The sequence below is a fragment of the Polyodon spathula genome, chromosome 12, assembly GCF_017654505.1.
Source record: "Polyodon spathula isolate WHYD16114869_AA chromosome 12, ASM1765450v1, whole genome shotgun sequence".
Lineage (NCBI taxonomy): Eukaryota > Metazoa > Chordata > Actinopteri > Acipenseriformes > Polyodontidae > Polyodon > Polyodon spathula.
The window spans coordinates 35,157,014-35,171,198 of NC_054545.1; the positions used below are offsets into that span (position 1 = coordinate 35,157,014).

The 14,185-nt window shown below is 39.7% G+C and overlaps 1 protein-coding gene across 1 annotated transcript; it reads right to left on the bottom strand.

Annotated features, from left to right (window-relative positions):
- Nucleotides 1-1,542: 1,542 nt before the first annotated feature.
- LOC121324692 (ras GTPase-activating protein-binding protein 1-like) lies at nucleotides 1,543-9,075 on the bottom strand. Its single transcript, XM_041266811.1, has 12 exons — nucleotides 8,936-9,075; nucleotides 5,863-5,969; nucleotides 5,553-5,634; nucleotides 5,274-5,447; nucleotides 5,084-5,174; nucleotides 4,834-4,921; nucleotides 4,470-4,665; nucleotides 4,086-4,187; nucleotides 3,359-3,470; nucleotides 3,126-3,251; nucleotides 2,873-2,982; nucleotides 1,543-2,524 (listed from the first exon to the last, which is right to left on the bottom strand). The coding sequence occupies exons 2-12, from the start codon at nucleotides 5,955-5,957 to the stop codon at nucleotides 2,288-2,290; spliced, it is 1,413 nt and encodes a 470-aa protein (XP_041122745.1). The 5' UTR covers nucleotides 5,958-5,969; nucleotides 8,936-9,075; the 3' UTR covers nucleotides 1,543-2,287.
- Between the last annotated feature and the right edge of the window lie 5,110 nt (nucleotides 9,076-14,185).

Here is a 14,185-nt window from a genome sequence, read left to right on the forward strand (position 1 = left end):
CAGCATAAGGCTGGCAAAATATCTGTGCCAGCTAAACAATGAAACATCACAAAGGGGTGGGGAGCTGTTTGGCATCGCCATAGCTAATTCATTTCTTTAATGTATGTGCCTGCCAGCTCAGCAAACTGTTCAGGTATTTGATCATTTACAGTGCAGGTGTGATGGTATTGTGCTGTCCTCAGTAGAACTTACTGTGTCAGATGATCTCTTGAATTCTACAAATCTTCCCATTAGATTGTGCAGTGTGTGTGCTGCAAAGGTGGCTGTTAAGTGTCTCCTTTGTTAATCATTGTAAAACACTGCAGTGAAATTGTTTGCCTTGCAGAATTTTAAACCTGTGCAATGGCAGCCGCTAATTACTTTTGAACCAATTATGCTTTCCTTGTTTCATCAAAGCTAAGTACAGACATCTCCCATCAGCAAAGCAATACTAATGTATTTACACTACTGCCTACAAAGACTACTGTAAATGATTCCATAAAATAATAATCAAGATCTATACTCTCATCCCTTTTTCAAATTGAACAATTAGGGGCTGCCACCTATTTACCATTTCATGACCTTAAGAGGTATGGAGAGATACAAACATTTCCAACAAACGTGATCTTCAGAACTTACTAGAACCATGACTTAATAGGAATGTTGTCAAAGAATGTATACTGTAGATGCAAGACAGGGGAGCTTTGCTGTGTACACAAACACTGTCCACAAGACTGTAGCCCTTTCAATGTTATTCACAAGAATCGAAGCCCTAATATTAGTTGCAGTCTGATGCATTTAGTGATGCACTAATGTTTCACGAACAATCATAATTAGGATGCAACTATTTTTAAAGCATTTGAAAATTTAAAGTGATGTGGGGCTAATAAAAACCTTCGGTTCAGGCTCATTATTGCCAAAAGATCCGTCCATAACATCTGCTGCCTGGTTATTATTGCACAAATGCAGATGTTCTGCATTTCAATCTTTAATTGGAAGCACCAGCTCAACTGTTTTACTGTCAGCTTGACTTCAGTACAACAATCCCAAGCACAGCAACATGTGGGGCACCACAGAACTTGTGGGATGTTTATGTAAATCTTGCCTATTTTTGAATCCATCGATGAAATAAAAAATGTGGTGCAATAAAACATCTTACTCCCATACATACCTTTGGCAGAGATTAACACAAACTTGAAAAACCAGAGGTATAAGCTATTCAATCGTGGAGAAGGCAAGGTTTCCAAAAGGTTTGAGAATGTTTCTCCTTGCTCCAATCACCCTGCTAAACCTTCGCCCAATCCCCAATTTGCTGGACAACAGATTTATTGTCCATCCGAACACAACTGAACTACTTCATTAAGCGCTGCAGTTACCAGCTGCAAGTATCAGGATAGCAAAATCAATTTCAATAAACCCCCCCATAGAGCAAAGCAGCTGCAGGACTACTCCTAGACTGGGGATGACCATGATGGAGGCCTGCTAGACATTTCAAATTGGCAGCTCTAATGCTGAAGCCCATCCCAGAAGACCTGACAAGAACACGTTACACAAGAGTATTGATAAAGCAAATCTACACTTTATTTTGTACAACTTTGCAAAGACTGGAATGAGATAAATAGAAGGCACAACAATTTGTTTTTACAATACAAAATAAAAGCCATCTCCCTTTTGAAATCTTAAGAAACCTGTTTTATTTAATCCAGAACAAAAAAAAAACAAAAAAAACCCACATATTTCACACCATTGAACTAGGTCTACAGAAAGTGGTTAAAAGCAGGACATCTGATAGTCCATATATATTATTTTTACTCAGATTACAAATTAACACTTCTGGTGTGAGCGCAGTGCAGAAGGAACCATCCAAATGTTGAGTAGGAACACTATTCAGCTCCAACAGATTTCACAACCCTTGTGAGACAACCATGATTAAACCAAGAGTTCATTCTAAAAGGATGCTAATTTAGTGGCTCCGCAGCAATACAAATGTCCAATTTTAAAAGCCAATAGGTTTTCAGCAATGCACTAGGATTGAGAAGTAAAGACACGTTCCTTTAAGAAACAGGGAGAGCACACTAAAACCAGTCTCTGGACTTTTTTCAATTCAAGTAGCACTGTTACAAAATAAAAGTTCTGAACAAGACTTAAAAACAGTAAAATGGAGAAACAAATAAATGCTGTTCTTAAAACAGAATCCAGAACAAACCCAAAGCTGAAAAGAAATAAAAAAATCACAAGATCACATGAACTGGAAAACCAGCTGTGCCGCTGTTATGACAAACAGGCCTGCAGTCGTGGAACTTAGTCTTCACTGGCGAGGTCCCATGTAGCGGCCTTCACTGGGTCCAGCACCCCGTCCCGCTCCAAAGCTGGGTTTCTGTGACATTACCCCCCCTCTGGATGGCGGTCCCCTGACTCCTCCGCTAAACTTGTCACGTGGACCTCCAGGCCCCCTGGGTCGAATATCCCGCCGGTCACCTTCCCGTGCGGCACGAGTTTTCTTCTCTTCAACATTCAGGCGCACGTCTCCTCGGAATTTGATCGGCTGAAATATGATAAATTGCTTTGATACATTTTCAATCCCGCCCCCAAATACACATTTTAGAATACAGATGTATTCCCAATAGCCTGCTCAACAGATCTACAGCAAGCAGTTTCCAATGGAGGAAAAGATTAAACATGTTTAAGACAGCTTTACTTATTTTCTTTAATATCTTAAGATTTGAGGCAAAGGAAATTACAGGCTACTTCTACAGGAAAGAGGGTGTTTAAGAGGTGCTCTTTTAAATGTACTGTAATAGAAGCAATTCTAAAAATCCACAAGGGGTCACTGTAAAACAACTTTGTATTGGCTAATAAACCAGTTTCCTCACTTTAAAAGCAGTTACCATACCTTGTTGGCGAGAATTTTTTGCACAGGCTCAGGATCATCAAACACCACAAATCCAAAGTTGGGCAGCTTGCCCCCACTGTTGATTCGCAGTTCTACCACATTACCATAACCTGCAAAATAAAAACCCATACAAAAAAAAAAATTTACAGGCCATCTACCACTGTTGGGGAGTGCAAATGACAAAGTTAAATGAAAAAGGTCAGAGTGGATGGAAAAACTGCATTTAAGAAAAAAAAAAAGCACTTTAACTGACCTTCAAAGAAGTCCTTCAGCTCTGCCTTGTCAGCATCATGGGGTAGGTTACCCACAAAGAGCTGATGACTGTCTGGATACCTCACCACACGACGCACTTCTGCTTCACCCTGTTCTCCTTCACGAACTGAAAAACAGATAAGAATAAAGAGTAAAGAAAATTTTCAATGTTGGCACAACTAAGTTTGTGCAACATTGACGCCTAATTTAGTGTCAGAGACATGCAGCAAGTACCTGGTCGTGGAGCCCTGTGGATTGGCGCACCCGGCCTCTGCTCCCTTACCCTCTGGTCTCTCTGGGGTCGTTGTGCTGTAGTTTGTGTTTCGGGTTTTGGCTCCACTCTTGGCTGAAAATGACAATTAAAATGTCTATATAACACTTTGCTTATAAAAACCAAGAGAGTAATCCACAATGCTTGTAACAATTCTGACTGAAACCACACATTTCAAACAAAATTAGATATACAGCCTACAATAGCCAATTTGCAATGGGTACCTCAATGCAGAGTTGTTGTTTTAATAAAAATTAAAAAGCAGTCCAGAAAATAATCCTGACTAATATTTAAAGTACTGTAAATATTATATTAAAGAATGATAGTGGTTAGCACCTTCTCCATACGTGGGCATTGTCTACAGACACAGGTCACCAGGAAGGTGCAACACGAGTAGAGCTGCACAAGCAGATTCTTGACATTGAGTTCTCCAAGCAAGCAACAGAAATCGCAAAAGACAGCATCTTGAATTTGTGCTGCATGCCGCTCTCCATAGAGGCCAAGAGCCGACAGCTTTGTAGAGAACAATCACCGAAAACCACCAATTGGAATGGCAATTTAGATAAATGAAAACCTTTGACATTAGCCGGTCTGCCACCTGCTTGCTGTGAAGCTCTTCAAATCAAAAACGAGTGTAGCTCTACTGAGGAGACTGTAAAAACACTACAGTCGGATGAGGCAAATCCTTACCTGTGCCATAGGAGCTTTGACTACATGAGGTGGAATTCCAGAGACTGGGGCCACCCCACTAGGGGGAAGATTCTTACTGGTGACAGATGCCCATGAGAATACCTAAAGAAATGGATACAGATTAGAATAGAAATACATCAAACAGGACTTGTCCCGCATTAAAAAAAAGACATCTGTGAGCTTTAATATCTTGAGCTGGAGATGTAAATGGATTTCACATTAAGCTTCAGGATGTTAAAGTAGTTTAAGGTTTTCATTTCATGTTCAAGACTACAAATTGACTATACGAGAATGCTTTCTTATACAGTAGGATTGACAGAGTGCACTAGCTATATGCAGTGCACTTATTCTTAACACTGGAACATTCAGTGGAGAGCATCTTACCCTGGAGTCCTCTTGTATAGTAGGTGCAGGATCTGCAGGCGTTGGAGATGGACACTTCTCAATATGCTCCACTGCACAGGGTTCCTCCTCCACTGCAGGTTCTATTTTCAGTTCTTCTACAGCAAGTTCTGGCTCAGGTTCCGGTTCGGGTTCCGGCGTCATATGCTGTTCTTCCAAATGCTCTTCCAATTCATGACTAAGATAATTACTTCAGTTAGTACCGACAAAGGAACACTGCATTTATCAAGGTTAGGCAAAGTTTCTTACAAGATCTACTTTGAATTATTAGATACATATTTCTCAGGTACTTAACATCTGTCAAAGTTCCACCATGCCCCCCAACTACTTGTACAGTAGCAATCACCTGGCAGGCTGCTGATAGTACGAGTCGTCCTGGACTACATCTGGGGAGTGGGGTCTGTCTTCTGGCTCCTCCACTTCCTCTTCCGACTCTGAAACAGACACCATCAAGTCAACCATTTACGCCCTTCAACACAGTTGTCTAGTGAATGGTCGAAGTTATCAGATATAACCAGTTGCTGTCTGCAACTATGCATCTTGCTTTTCAGATAGTGAAACAGAAAGCTTTCAACAGTACAGCAAGGACCCCTTACCCTCAGGAAGTTCAGTGTCTGAATCCCCGAAGACCTCATCCTGGTAGCGGAAAATGTCATTGTGAACGTAGAACTTGTTTGCAACAGTACCCTAAAATGGATAAATTAATAAAAAAAAGTTAGACCAAACAAAAAAAAATATATAAAAATTGCCTAAACATCCTTTGGCCATCATAAAGCTACCCCTTACCTCAGGTGCCAGCACAAAAGTCTGCATGAACCTCCTCATGGGCTGCATGTTGTTGGAAAGCTCTCCCATCACTTGAACCACAACCCCATCATTCAGAGAGGCATGGGCATCCACGTGGCGGATCTTTGTGTGGCAATCTCGGAAGCTCAAGGACATCACCTTCTTGTGAATTTCCTAAAAACACACATTAGATGAAGTACATCAATAAAATATAAAAATGCAGTTTCCATACAGATTGGGAGTTCAGGAAGAGTTTGATTCAACACTGCATATACTTACGGCTTGTCCATGAACAGCCTCAGCAGGTTTTCCACTGCTGTCCAGACCACCATGGACATAAGAGGAATTCTTCCCATAAAACCTGCAAAACAATTAACAGCAACTACTTTATTACAATTTAAAAAAGAAAACCCAAGCAGTTGCTAGAAATATTAAGAACATTTAAATCTAAAAGTCCAGCCCAAAAGTCTGTGCAGCTCTTGCTCTGGACTGTTTAACAAAAGTTATAGGTTTGTTAGTTTTGAACAAACAGTGAAAAACACTCCCCAGTTTCATTTTCCCCAGATTAGAAGCAGAAAAGGTGCATTACCTGTGCAGGTAGTCTGGTGCCTGGTTCAAAAGGGTGTAGTACTGTCTGACAAACTCCCGCCCAACCAGCAGGGCACTTGGCTTCTCCATCACCATTTCTTTGGACAGCTGGAAAGAACAAAAAAAAAAATGTAATACCACGTTCACAACTGGTTGCTGCCAAAAAGTAAAAATATAAGAAACACACTGAAACTGATCTCTACCCATATACACACACAATTTACAGTTAACTGGTTTTATTTTAAGCTGTAACAATTGTGCAAATGTGGATTTCAATATAACTCACTATAAACCACACAGGCTGTAAACAGGGGTTACAAAGAGTCAAAATAAATAAAGTCCAAAATGTAATTAGATTTCCATGGAAAGAAATGTGGACACCCCAGAAAACAATTGATTAACTCAAATTCTGACTATATCTATATATATATATCTATATATATATATATATATATATATATATATATATATATATATATATATATATATATATATATATATATATATACACACACACACACTTTTTTATTAAACCCTCAAACACATTATACTAAACTAGCAAAGAAACCTCGCCCTACAAGGAGTAAAATGTTTGGACATGCATGTGCCATTGCAATCAAGCCTGCTGTACTGCTTCTGCTCCAGTTGCATACCTTCTACCCCTTTAAAGCAAATATGAACCAGGTTGGTGACAGTATTAGGAGCAGATTATAAATGCTCTCATCTTAGAAATGCAGTACACAAGCCAGCCCTGAGCAGAACCTCTGAAATCTCTATTGCAATGACGAGCACCTAGACCACATCCTCACTGGCGATCTGAATACTGCCAACAATATAAGAGCTTACAAAAACGAGAGAGGCAGCCATTTGGCCCATCCTCATTTGGAGGTTAGTAGCTTATTGATCCTAGACTATCAAGCAGCTTCTTGGAGATTCTGTGTAAAAATAAATAAATAAAACAGCCTCCTGTTTTGTGTTTTGAATGCCCCTTTATCTAATCTACATTTGTGACCCCTGGTCCTTGTTTCTTTTTCCAGGTCCAGAAAAGTCCCTTGGGTCAACTTTGTCAATACCTTTTAGAATTTTGAATGCTTGAATCAGATCGCAGCGTAGTCTTCTTTGTTCAAGACTGAACAGATTCAATTATTTTAGCCTATATATATATATATATATATATATATATATATATATATATATATATATATATATATATATATAAACATGCCTTATAAACTGAATTATGGTTGCTCTTTGCACTTTCTAGAACAGCAATATTGCTTTTTGCAATATAGCTGCACAAGGGGCAGCAACTGGATTAGATTGCCTGCAAACTCCACCTGCTGGGGTGAGCCCTCACCATCTGCTCAATTAATGCACACAAATCTTGTTTCTGATCCATGACAAATGAGGCAGGCTTTAAAAAAGAAAACATAACTTTCAAGTGTACAAACAAATCGAATACCTAAAAGCAGGGTTTAACAGCAGACCTATAGATCAGAACACGATCCGAATCCATCCACCCCTTTGCATGAATCAACAGCCCTAATATGGAATTATCAATGCCAGTAACCGGAACAGAGCAACCTCTTCAACCAAATGCTGGACATCAATACCACCCACTGGAAAACAAGCAGAGGTGGGGTGGAGAAATGTACTGCATGGAATTATCAAATCAAATAGTTAAGGCCAAAAGATGAAGCTTTAGTCCAACTTAAGTGTATAACCTTTTATTTCAAGACCAGTAAGGATCTAACCCCGGGTACGTATTCACCGACTTGCCAAAAAGAAAAAAACACAAAATCACATCACTAAATTGTACTGTAGATCGTGATGACTTCAATGAGCAAAACGTGCGATCAGGATTTCGTAGACAAACTGCCCTTTACTGCGCAGCCGCATCAACTAGTGTCACACGGTAGTATGATAAAGCATTTGAAACGCACCTTAAATCTGACTGCAGCGGCAGCAGTACTAAATATAAATGAACGAGATTTTCCAAATGACTACATGTCTAATTTGACCAGGACAACAAATAGAAAAACCGCAAGAGGTTCAAACAGTTCGATATGTATTTTTTGCTCATACTGCTTTACTGGCCAGTACTAGTAAACAAAGGACACAAGGAAATGCAAAACACATGGCTTTCAAAAAAAAAAAAAAAAAACCCTTAGATAGCTAACCATGCACTTAGGACTGCGGTATTTAATTATGGTTAAATATAGGCAAACTACAATTTGCCGGTTTTGCATGAAATTCAATGAAGGCCGACAGGTTTAGCCACCTCCAAGTAACCAGTTTCTCTACCGGTATAGCAAAAATAACCATCCAGGCTTCTTTCAAACCAATTGGACTGCAATAACCCCACACTCAATTGTGTTAACTGCAAGGTAATTAATTGTACGACACATTGCCGCGTATGTTAATAGGCGTATCGTCAGTGCAAACCAAGGGCAAACGCGCGTTATACAGTCGTATTAAAACAGTCATGACAACTTTTCCAGGTCAGGTGTAGCTCAGACCCCACGTCCCCATCAAAAGCTAGGCCTTGCTAAAAACGGAAGTAGATCAAGGATTCAAGCAAGCGGTCATGCATAGTTTAATTGGAGCCCTGTGTTCAAAAAATAAATAAAGTGCTTAAAATCAACCCAATCATCCTTAGAAATACAATATGTACCGATCGATACTAATATTGCAGAAAGAGCTGAATTGGGCCCAAATATCTAATCGTTAACATTTTACATTCAGAAGACAGTTTTATCAATCCTGACATTACTTACTACACCGCTACTACAGCCCTTAGTTTACTTTAAATTTGATTTAAACGCGAACAAAAGCACCTAATTTACGAAGATAAAGGTAGTCAAAAGTAAGCAGAATTGTCCGCTCAACGGCAAAAACTGTATAATATTACACGTAAAATTAAACTCCTTATTTAATAATTCCATAATTAAAAATTCCATAATTCCATCCAGCAAACTCGTACGAACAAAGAGGTTAGCTAACATAAGTTGCATATATATATACATATATACATATATATATATACACACACACACACATTTAATTGGTCTTACCTGTAGATTAAACGTGTGTTACTGGTTTATTAATGTTTTGTTAATAATAATATTAGTTATTTTATGATTACACAACAACTAGCCAAACGCCTTGCCTAGCCAGCAACTTCACAGCGTGCTCTTACCGGCTCGTTCATATAATGGACAGACAACCTAAGAGTTTGCCATGGTCTCCAATCAGTAGACAACCACCTACACTTTGGAACCAATCACACAGGTTAAAATCAACAGACAATCACTAGTAGCCAATCGGTGTGTACATATTCTTCCGATGATCCTAAACCATTGGCTAACCTCGCACAGAAGAACCCGATAGTTTATCTCAGATGAACGGCGTCTTAGCCAATCAACACTTCTTAACATAAAAACCCATTAATTTCATTGGCATTACGGAGAATCAGTCTAAGCACGCTTTGGTGTGGGCGGATTTACGCTTTTGATGGAAGCTCTTCAGACCAGTGAGTGCCCGATCCCCACGGTGGGTAGTGAGGAGGCGGTCTCAGTTTCATGTTTGATTGATCCGTCAGTGAGCCCCTGTGAAACACACTGGGAAACCCTTTAAGGAGCTGGGCGGGACTCTCTATGTTAGGTGACCCTGCCGACCAGTTAGACTGGAGGGCTCAGTCTGACAGACATGACCAGTCAAGTCGAACTTTTAAAGTGACAGGAGTTCCTTTTTTGTATATACAAAATTATTATTATTATTATTATTATTATTATTATTATTATTATTATTACTACTATCGTAAATATGAACAGTTTAGAATTGTATTGCCTGCTGAAATGGCAATACAAAGTTTACAAAAATAAAAAGTAGACCTGCCTGTCTGAATTCTTTGGAATCTAAGTCCAGAACATCAGCATTTATTTATTTTTTGTTAGTATTTTGTTATCTTAGCCAGTCCAAGCTGAGTGGTAAATGCTAGCGATATTAACATTCGCCGCCAATATACTCCAAACCTGCCACTTCTTTAAAAAGGACTCACCCACCCACCCAACAGACAGACCTAGCCATCGCATCAGCAAGCAACTACAGCCGAACCCTAGCAGCAGCACTAATGACATCAGTTAAGTATCTCTTCTGGGCTAATCAACTACACACACACACACACACACACACAGCCTTCAATAGCTCTGTGGTGTGCTGTTGTGCAAGTCAGTTATCCTTCATACCTTTTGGTGCCTTATTACTGCAATGCACTGTTCACCCTTCTTCCCTCACATACCCCGAGCTCACCAGACCGTTTCTGGTTGCCTAGAAGCTGCCCTGGTCCCTGAAGCATATTAGCTAAAATAATAGATACCATATTATGTACTGAACATCCTCAGTTTTAATTGAAAATCAGACATTGTCACATTTGCTAAACCACTCTATGGAGAGGACTGTACAGATGGGCTTATTACAATTCATCTTTAGGTGAAACAAAAGGGAGAAATCTATCAATTGTAAGTGATACTGTCACGCCTGACCTGAAGCACAGGGGTGTTAGTGAATAGGGTGCTTTCATTGTGATTGTCCACTAGAGGGAACTCTACATCTTTTTCTGATAGCCTTCCCCGCCCTCAAACTGAACACCCTGGATCCCAGAACACCAGCTGACGCAGTAGGGTTATTCACTAGACTCTCCTGTCTTATACCTCTGGGGATCTGGGTTTGAATCACTGCAAATGAGTTTGGTACTGTCACCCTAGCCTTGACCACATGACCACATCACACAATCACTGCATACATAAATGGCAAGTTGAACAGGACACAAATGTGACCTCTTTTTGCAGATACTTGATGCCTGCTACTGCATCACTCTGTTATAACCCAGAGTGTAAGCAGACAAAAAAGCAGTTATTACATTTTCAAGTAATGGCAGAGACAGAGATTTTGCACAGCTCTGAAGACCTGAACCCTTTCAGCCCCGGGCCTCTGTCAAGCAGAGTTGTTGCTGTGATTTAATGGTGTGTCCGCTTGAAAAAACCAAACAAACTCCTTTCACACTGGACTTCCCTCCCTTTGAGATATTTACAAACTAGTTTTTAAACTACAGGGGACACTGTGCCTTTAAATGAGCTGTTTCTTATCTAGCCCAGCTGAATTCTCCCTTGAGTGACTTCACTCCACACTGCTGTTGTGTCTGCAACTCAACTTTCCCATGACTTCACTCACCTTACTCAAGAAGGGGGGGGGGGGGGGGGGGGGGCATTTTCATTGAGGCCTCCATTCTACAATGGGGCTGGATATAAACTGCTTTAAAGTGGTACAGTATGGACACCTGATACCAAACAGGGGATCCATCTTCCAACCAATGACAGTGCTTTTATTCCCTGACAATATTAAATGAACAGTGTCCATCTTCAACATTGATGACATTAAGAAAGACTTTGTCATTGAATTTATTAAAATCCCTTTACTCTATATTTAACACTACCAGCTTCCTATTGTTTTCGGTATGTTTAACGTACCTTTGCCAAGGGAAAATGTACTTGAAAACAAACAGTGGAGGTACTTACAGGCTTTTGATGCCATGGTAACTACACACTTTTTTAGTGTGGATTGTGTCTTGAATGTGGAAGTGTGGAGGATTGCAGAGTGTCGAGCCGATGGAATGCTCTTTATAAAGCTATTTTATTGGTGCAGCTTACATGTTTTGCTGGCTTTACTCTCACTGCGTCAGTTGCAGGGATAGCTCTCCTCTCTCCGGGTGGGGGCTGCTGCTGCTGCTGCTGCTGCTTGTTTTCCTGGCTTGGCCTTTTATGGTGTCAAATTCCTGGCTGGGAGTATCAGGCTGTGAAGGTGCAGCTGGTGACCGGGTCTCACAGTCTTCACAGCAGGCTAAACTCTTGGGATTGCTTTGCCGTGCCTGTAAACTACCGGCTGTGATTGTGCTGGCACTAGACTGGACTCTGATGGAAGTGTTCAGTGCTTGCACGTGTTGTTATGCCACTCAGTCCTGAAGATGTCTAGCACACCATGGTAAATGTTGGTTTTAATCAAAATGTATGAAACTTGGGAATAATAAGATATGGGTAATATGACAGTAAGAAAAACAGTCAAAATGTTTGTAATTATTATTTTTTTATTATTTCCAAATTTACCAGTAAGTTTTGGATATGGGATTCTGACTGTTTTTTTTGTTTTTTTATTTTTTTCTTCAGGACAGCATTAGCAAAAATAGATATCCATCATTCCCACAAACAGTTTAGGAAACCATTGATTTCCTTTTAGTTTTTTTTTTTTATCATAGAAATGTAAGACAAAGACTCCATTCCCATGTGTGGGCTCTGGTGAGTGGAAAGAGATGTAAATTGATACCAACCATCTTCTGAGGCTTGTCTCCTGAAATCAACCAGGCCCCGTGTTTTGTTTTATTAAGGGTGGTTTTATCACACAACTGCCAGGATAGAAAGAAAAGCATCCCTTTTGTGGAAAAAACCCAAAACAAAACATCAGCATTTTGATTCTTCCAAGGTTCTTGTCAGTTGGTATGTATCCATAAACTGATTATTTCAAGTGCTGAGGCCATGTCTCTATTTGTCCACAGTTAAAAGCATTCACTGTGTCTGTGCGTGCCATGGAAATGTGATTACATTTTTGACAGAGAGCAGGTGAAAGCAGATGTAAAGCGATTACGTTCATTAGATGACGTCAGCAGTAGGAGTTATATTTGTGCTGCTTATTTATTTGCAGTATTTGGCTTGAGCTGGAAAGATACTGTCTTCCCCCTCTGTCTTCATGAGGGAATAGCGTCATAGGCTTGCTTTGTCTTAACTGTTTAACCTAGCAGTTGTTTTTATAGAAGAACCTTATAACCAGCGTCAATTGTCTGGTACTGAATCTAATTAAACAGGGTGAGATTCAGTGAGTTTACAAAATGTAATTTAGCTAAACCTTGTTGTAATATACCCAGCATTCATGTATTCTCCTCTAGACAAGAAATGACTTTGGCAAAGCAATGGAAGCTGTATTGCCATGGAAAACGCTTGGTGACAATTCAGCCTTTTATACTTTGCGTCAATAGTATCAGTCATTACAATTCTTAGTTTGTTGTGAGGGAGTGCTGCCATGAGCCTACAGAGTAACAACATAACTGACTTAACTTATTCCAGCTCGGAGTGAAAGACACCCCAGTTTGTGGGTCTGATCAATGATGGAATTTCACATGGACTTGAAACTCATAAGACTCAGTAGCAAGTTATGAAATCATAAATGAATATATTGTTGCATACATGATACATGATGTTAAATGCTTGATACATTTATAATAATCAGTGTAAAACCTTTAAATTGCAAAAAAAAAAATACAAATGACTAATGTAATTAGCACATGTGCATAGTACTTGCACCTATGTACTTGTCCACACCTGTTCTGTCTAGACAGATGTTTGCATGTACCATATCCTTCTTCTGGGGCAAATAGAAGTTTCTAGCAAACCCTTGAGCCTGAATGCTCTTTCTTACTCTGCCAGCAGACTGGAAACACTACCCGTTCCTGCTCTTACTGAGTCTGTAACTTGTCAACAGAGTGGGTTGGTTTTTAAAATAGGCCAGTAAATGTACCATTTAAGAAAACCTCTAATTGCTGGTCATGTTAAATTAAGTCGCTGGCTTTTGAAAGAGCTTAGGTTGCAGTCTGTGTAAAACTGAAACCATATGTGTACACTCACTTTGTCTGCTACATGGTATTGACCAGTAAAAAGATGATGTCTCCTGTTAATGAACAAACCCATTCCAGTCAAATGGTTGCAAAACCTTCACACTTCGGCACTCTATGCATTTTCTCTTTGGTCAGTGCAATAGCAGAAATAGCAAGGAAAAACTCATAAGTCTTTGACATTCATTTTGATTAGAAGTCATTGTCTGTGTCTAATGTTTAACTGCAAGTAAAGCGATGCCTACAAAGCACCTAAGAGAGCCGATAGGTGCCAGAAGTGCCCTTAGAAGAGCGAGCCATTGAACTGTCTTTGTAGTGCCACTGTATTGTCATTTCAAATTTGATCATTTGGTAAGGTTTGCATAGACCTTGAATTTCAAGATACAGAACAGCCTCACTTTCTTGTAAGTCTAATAATACATGGAGAGTCAAATACTTTTTAGCTTTCGCTGCGAATTTAAGCCACTTCAGGACGAGCTACTCAGTTTTAAATAGATTTACAAGAAATAGTAGTACAATACAAGAACTGAGAGACCAGTGATAACACAGCTAATGCTAAAAGGAAAACAAATACTTGATGAATAAAGACGACTCGCATATTTAAGAT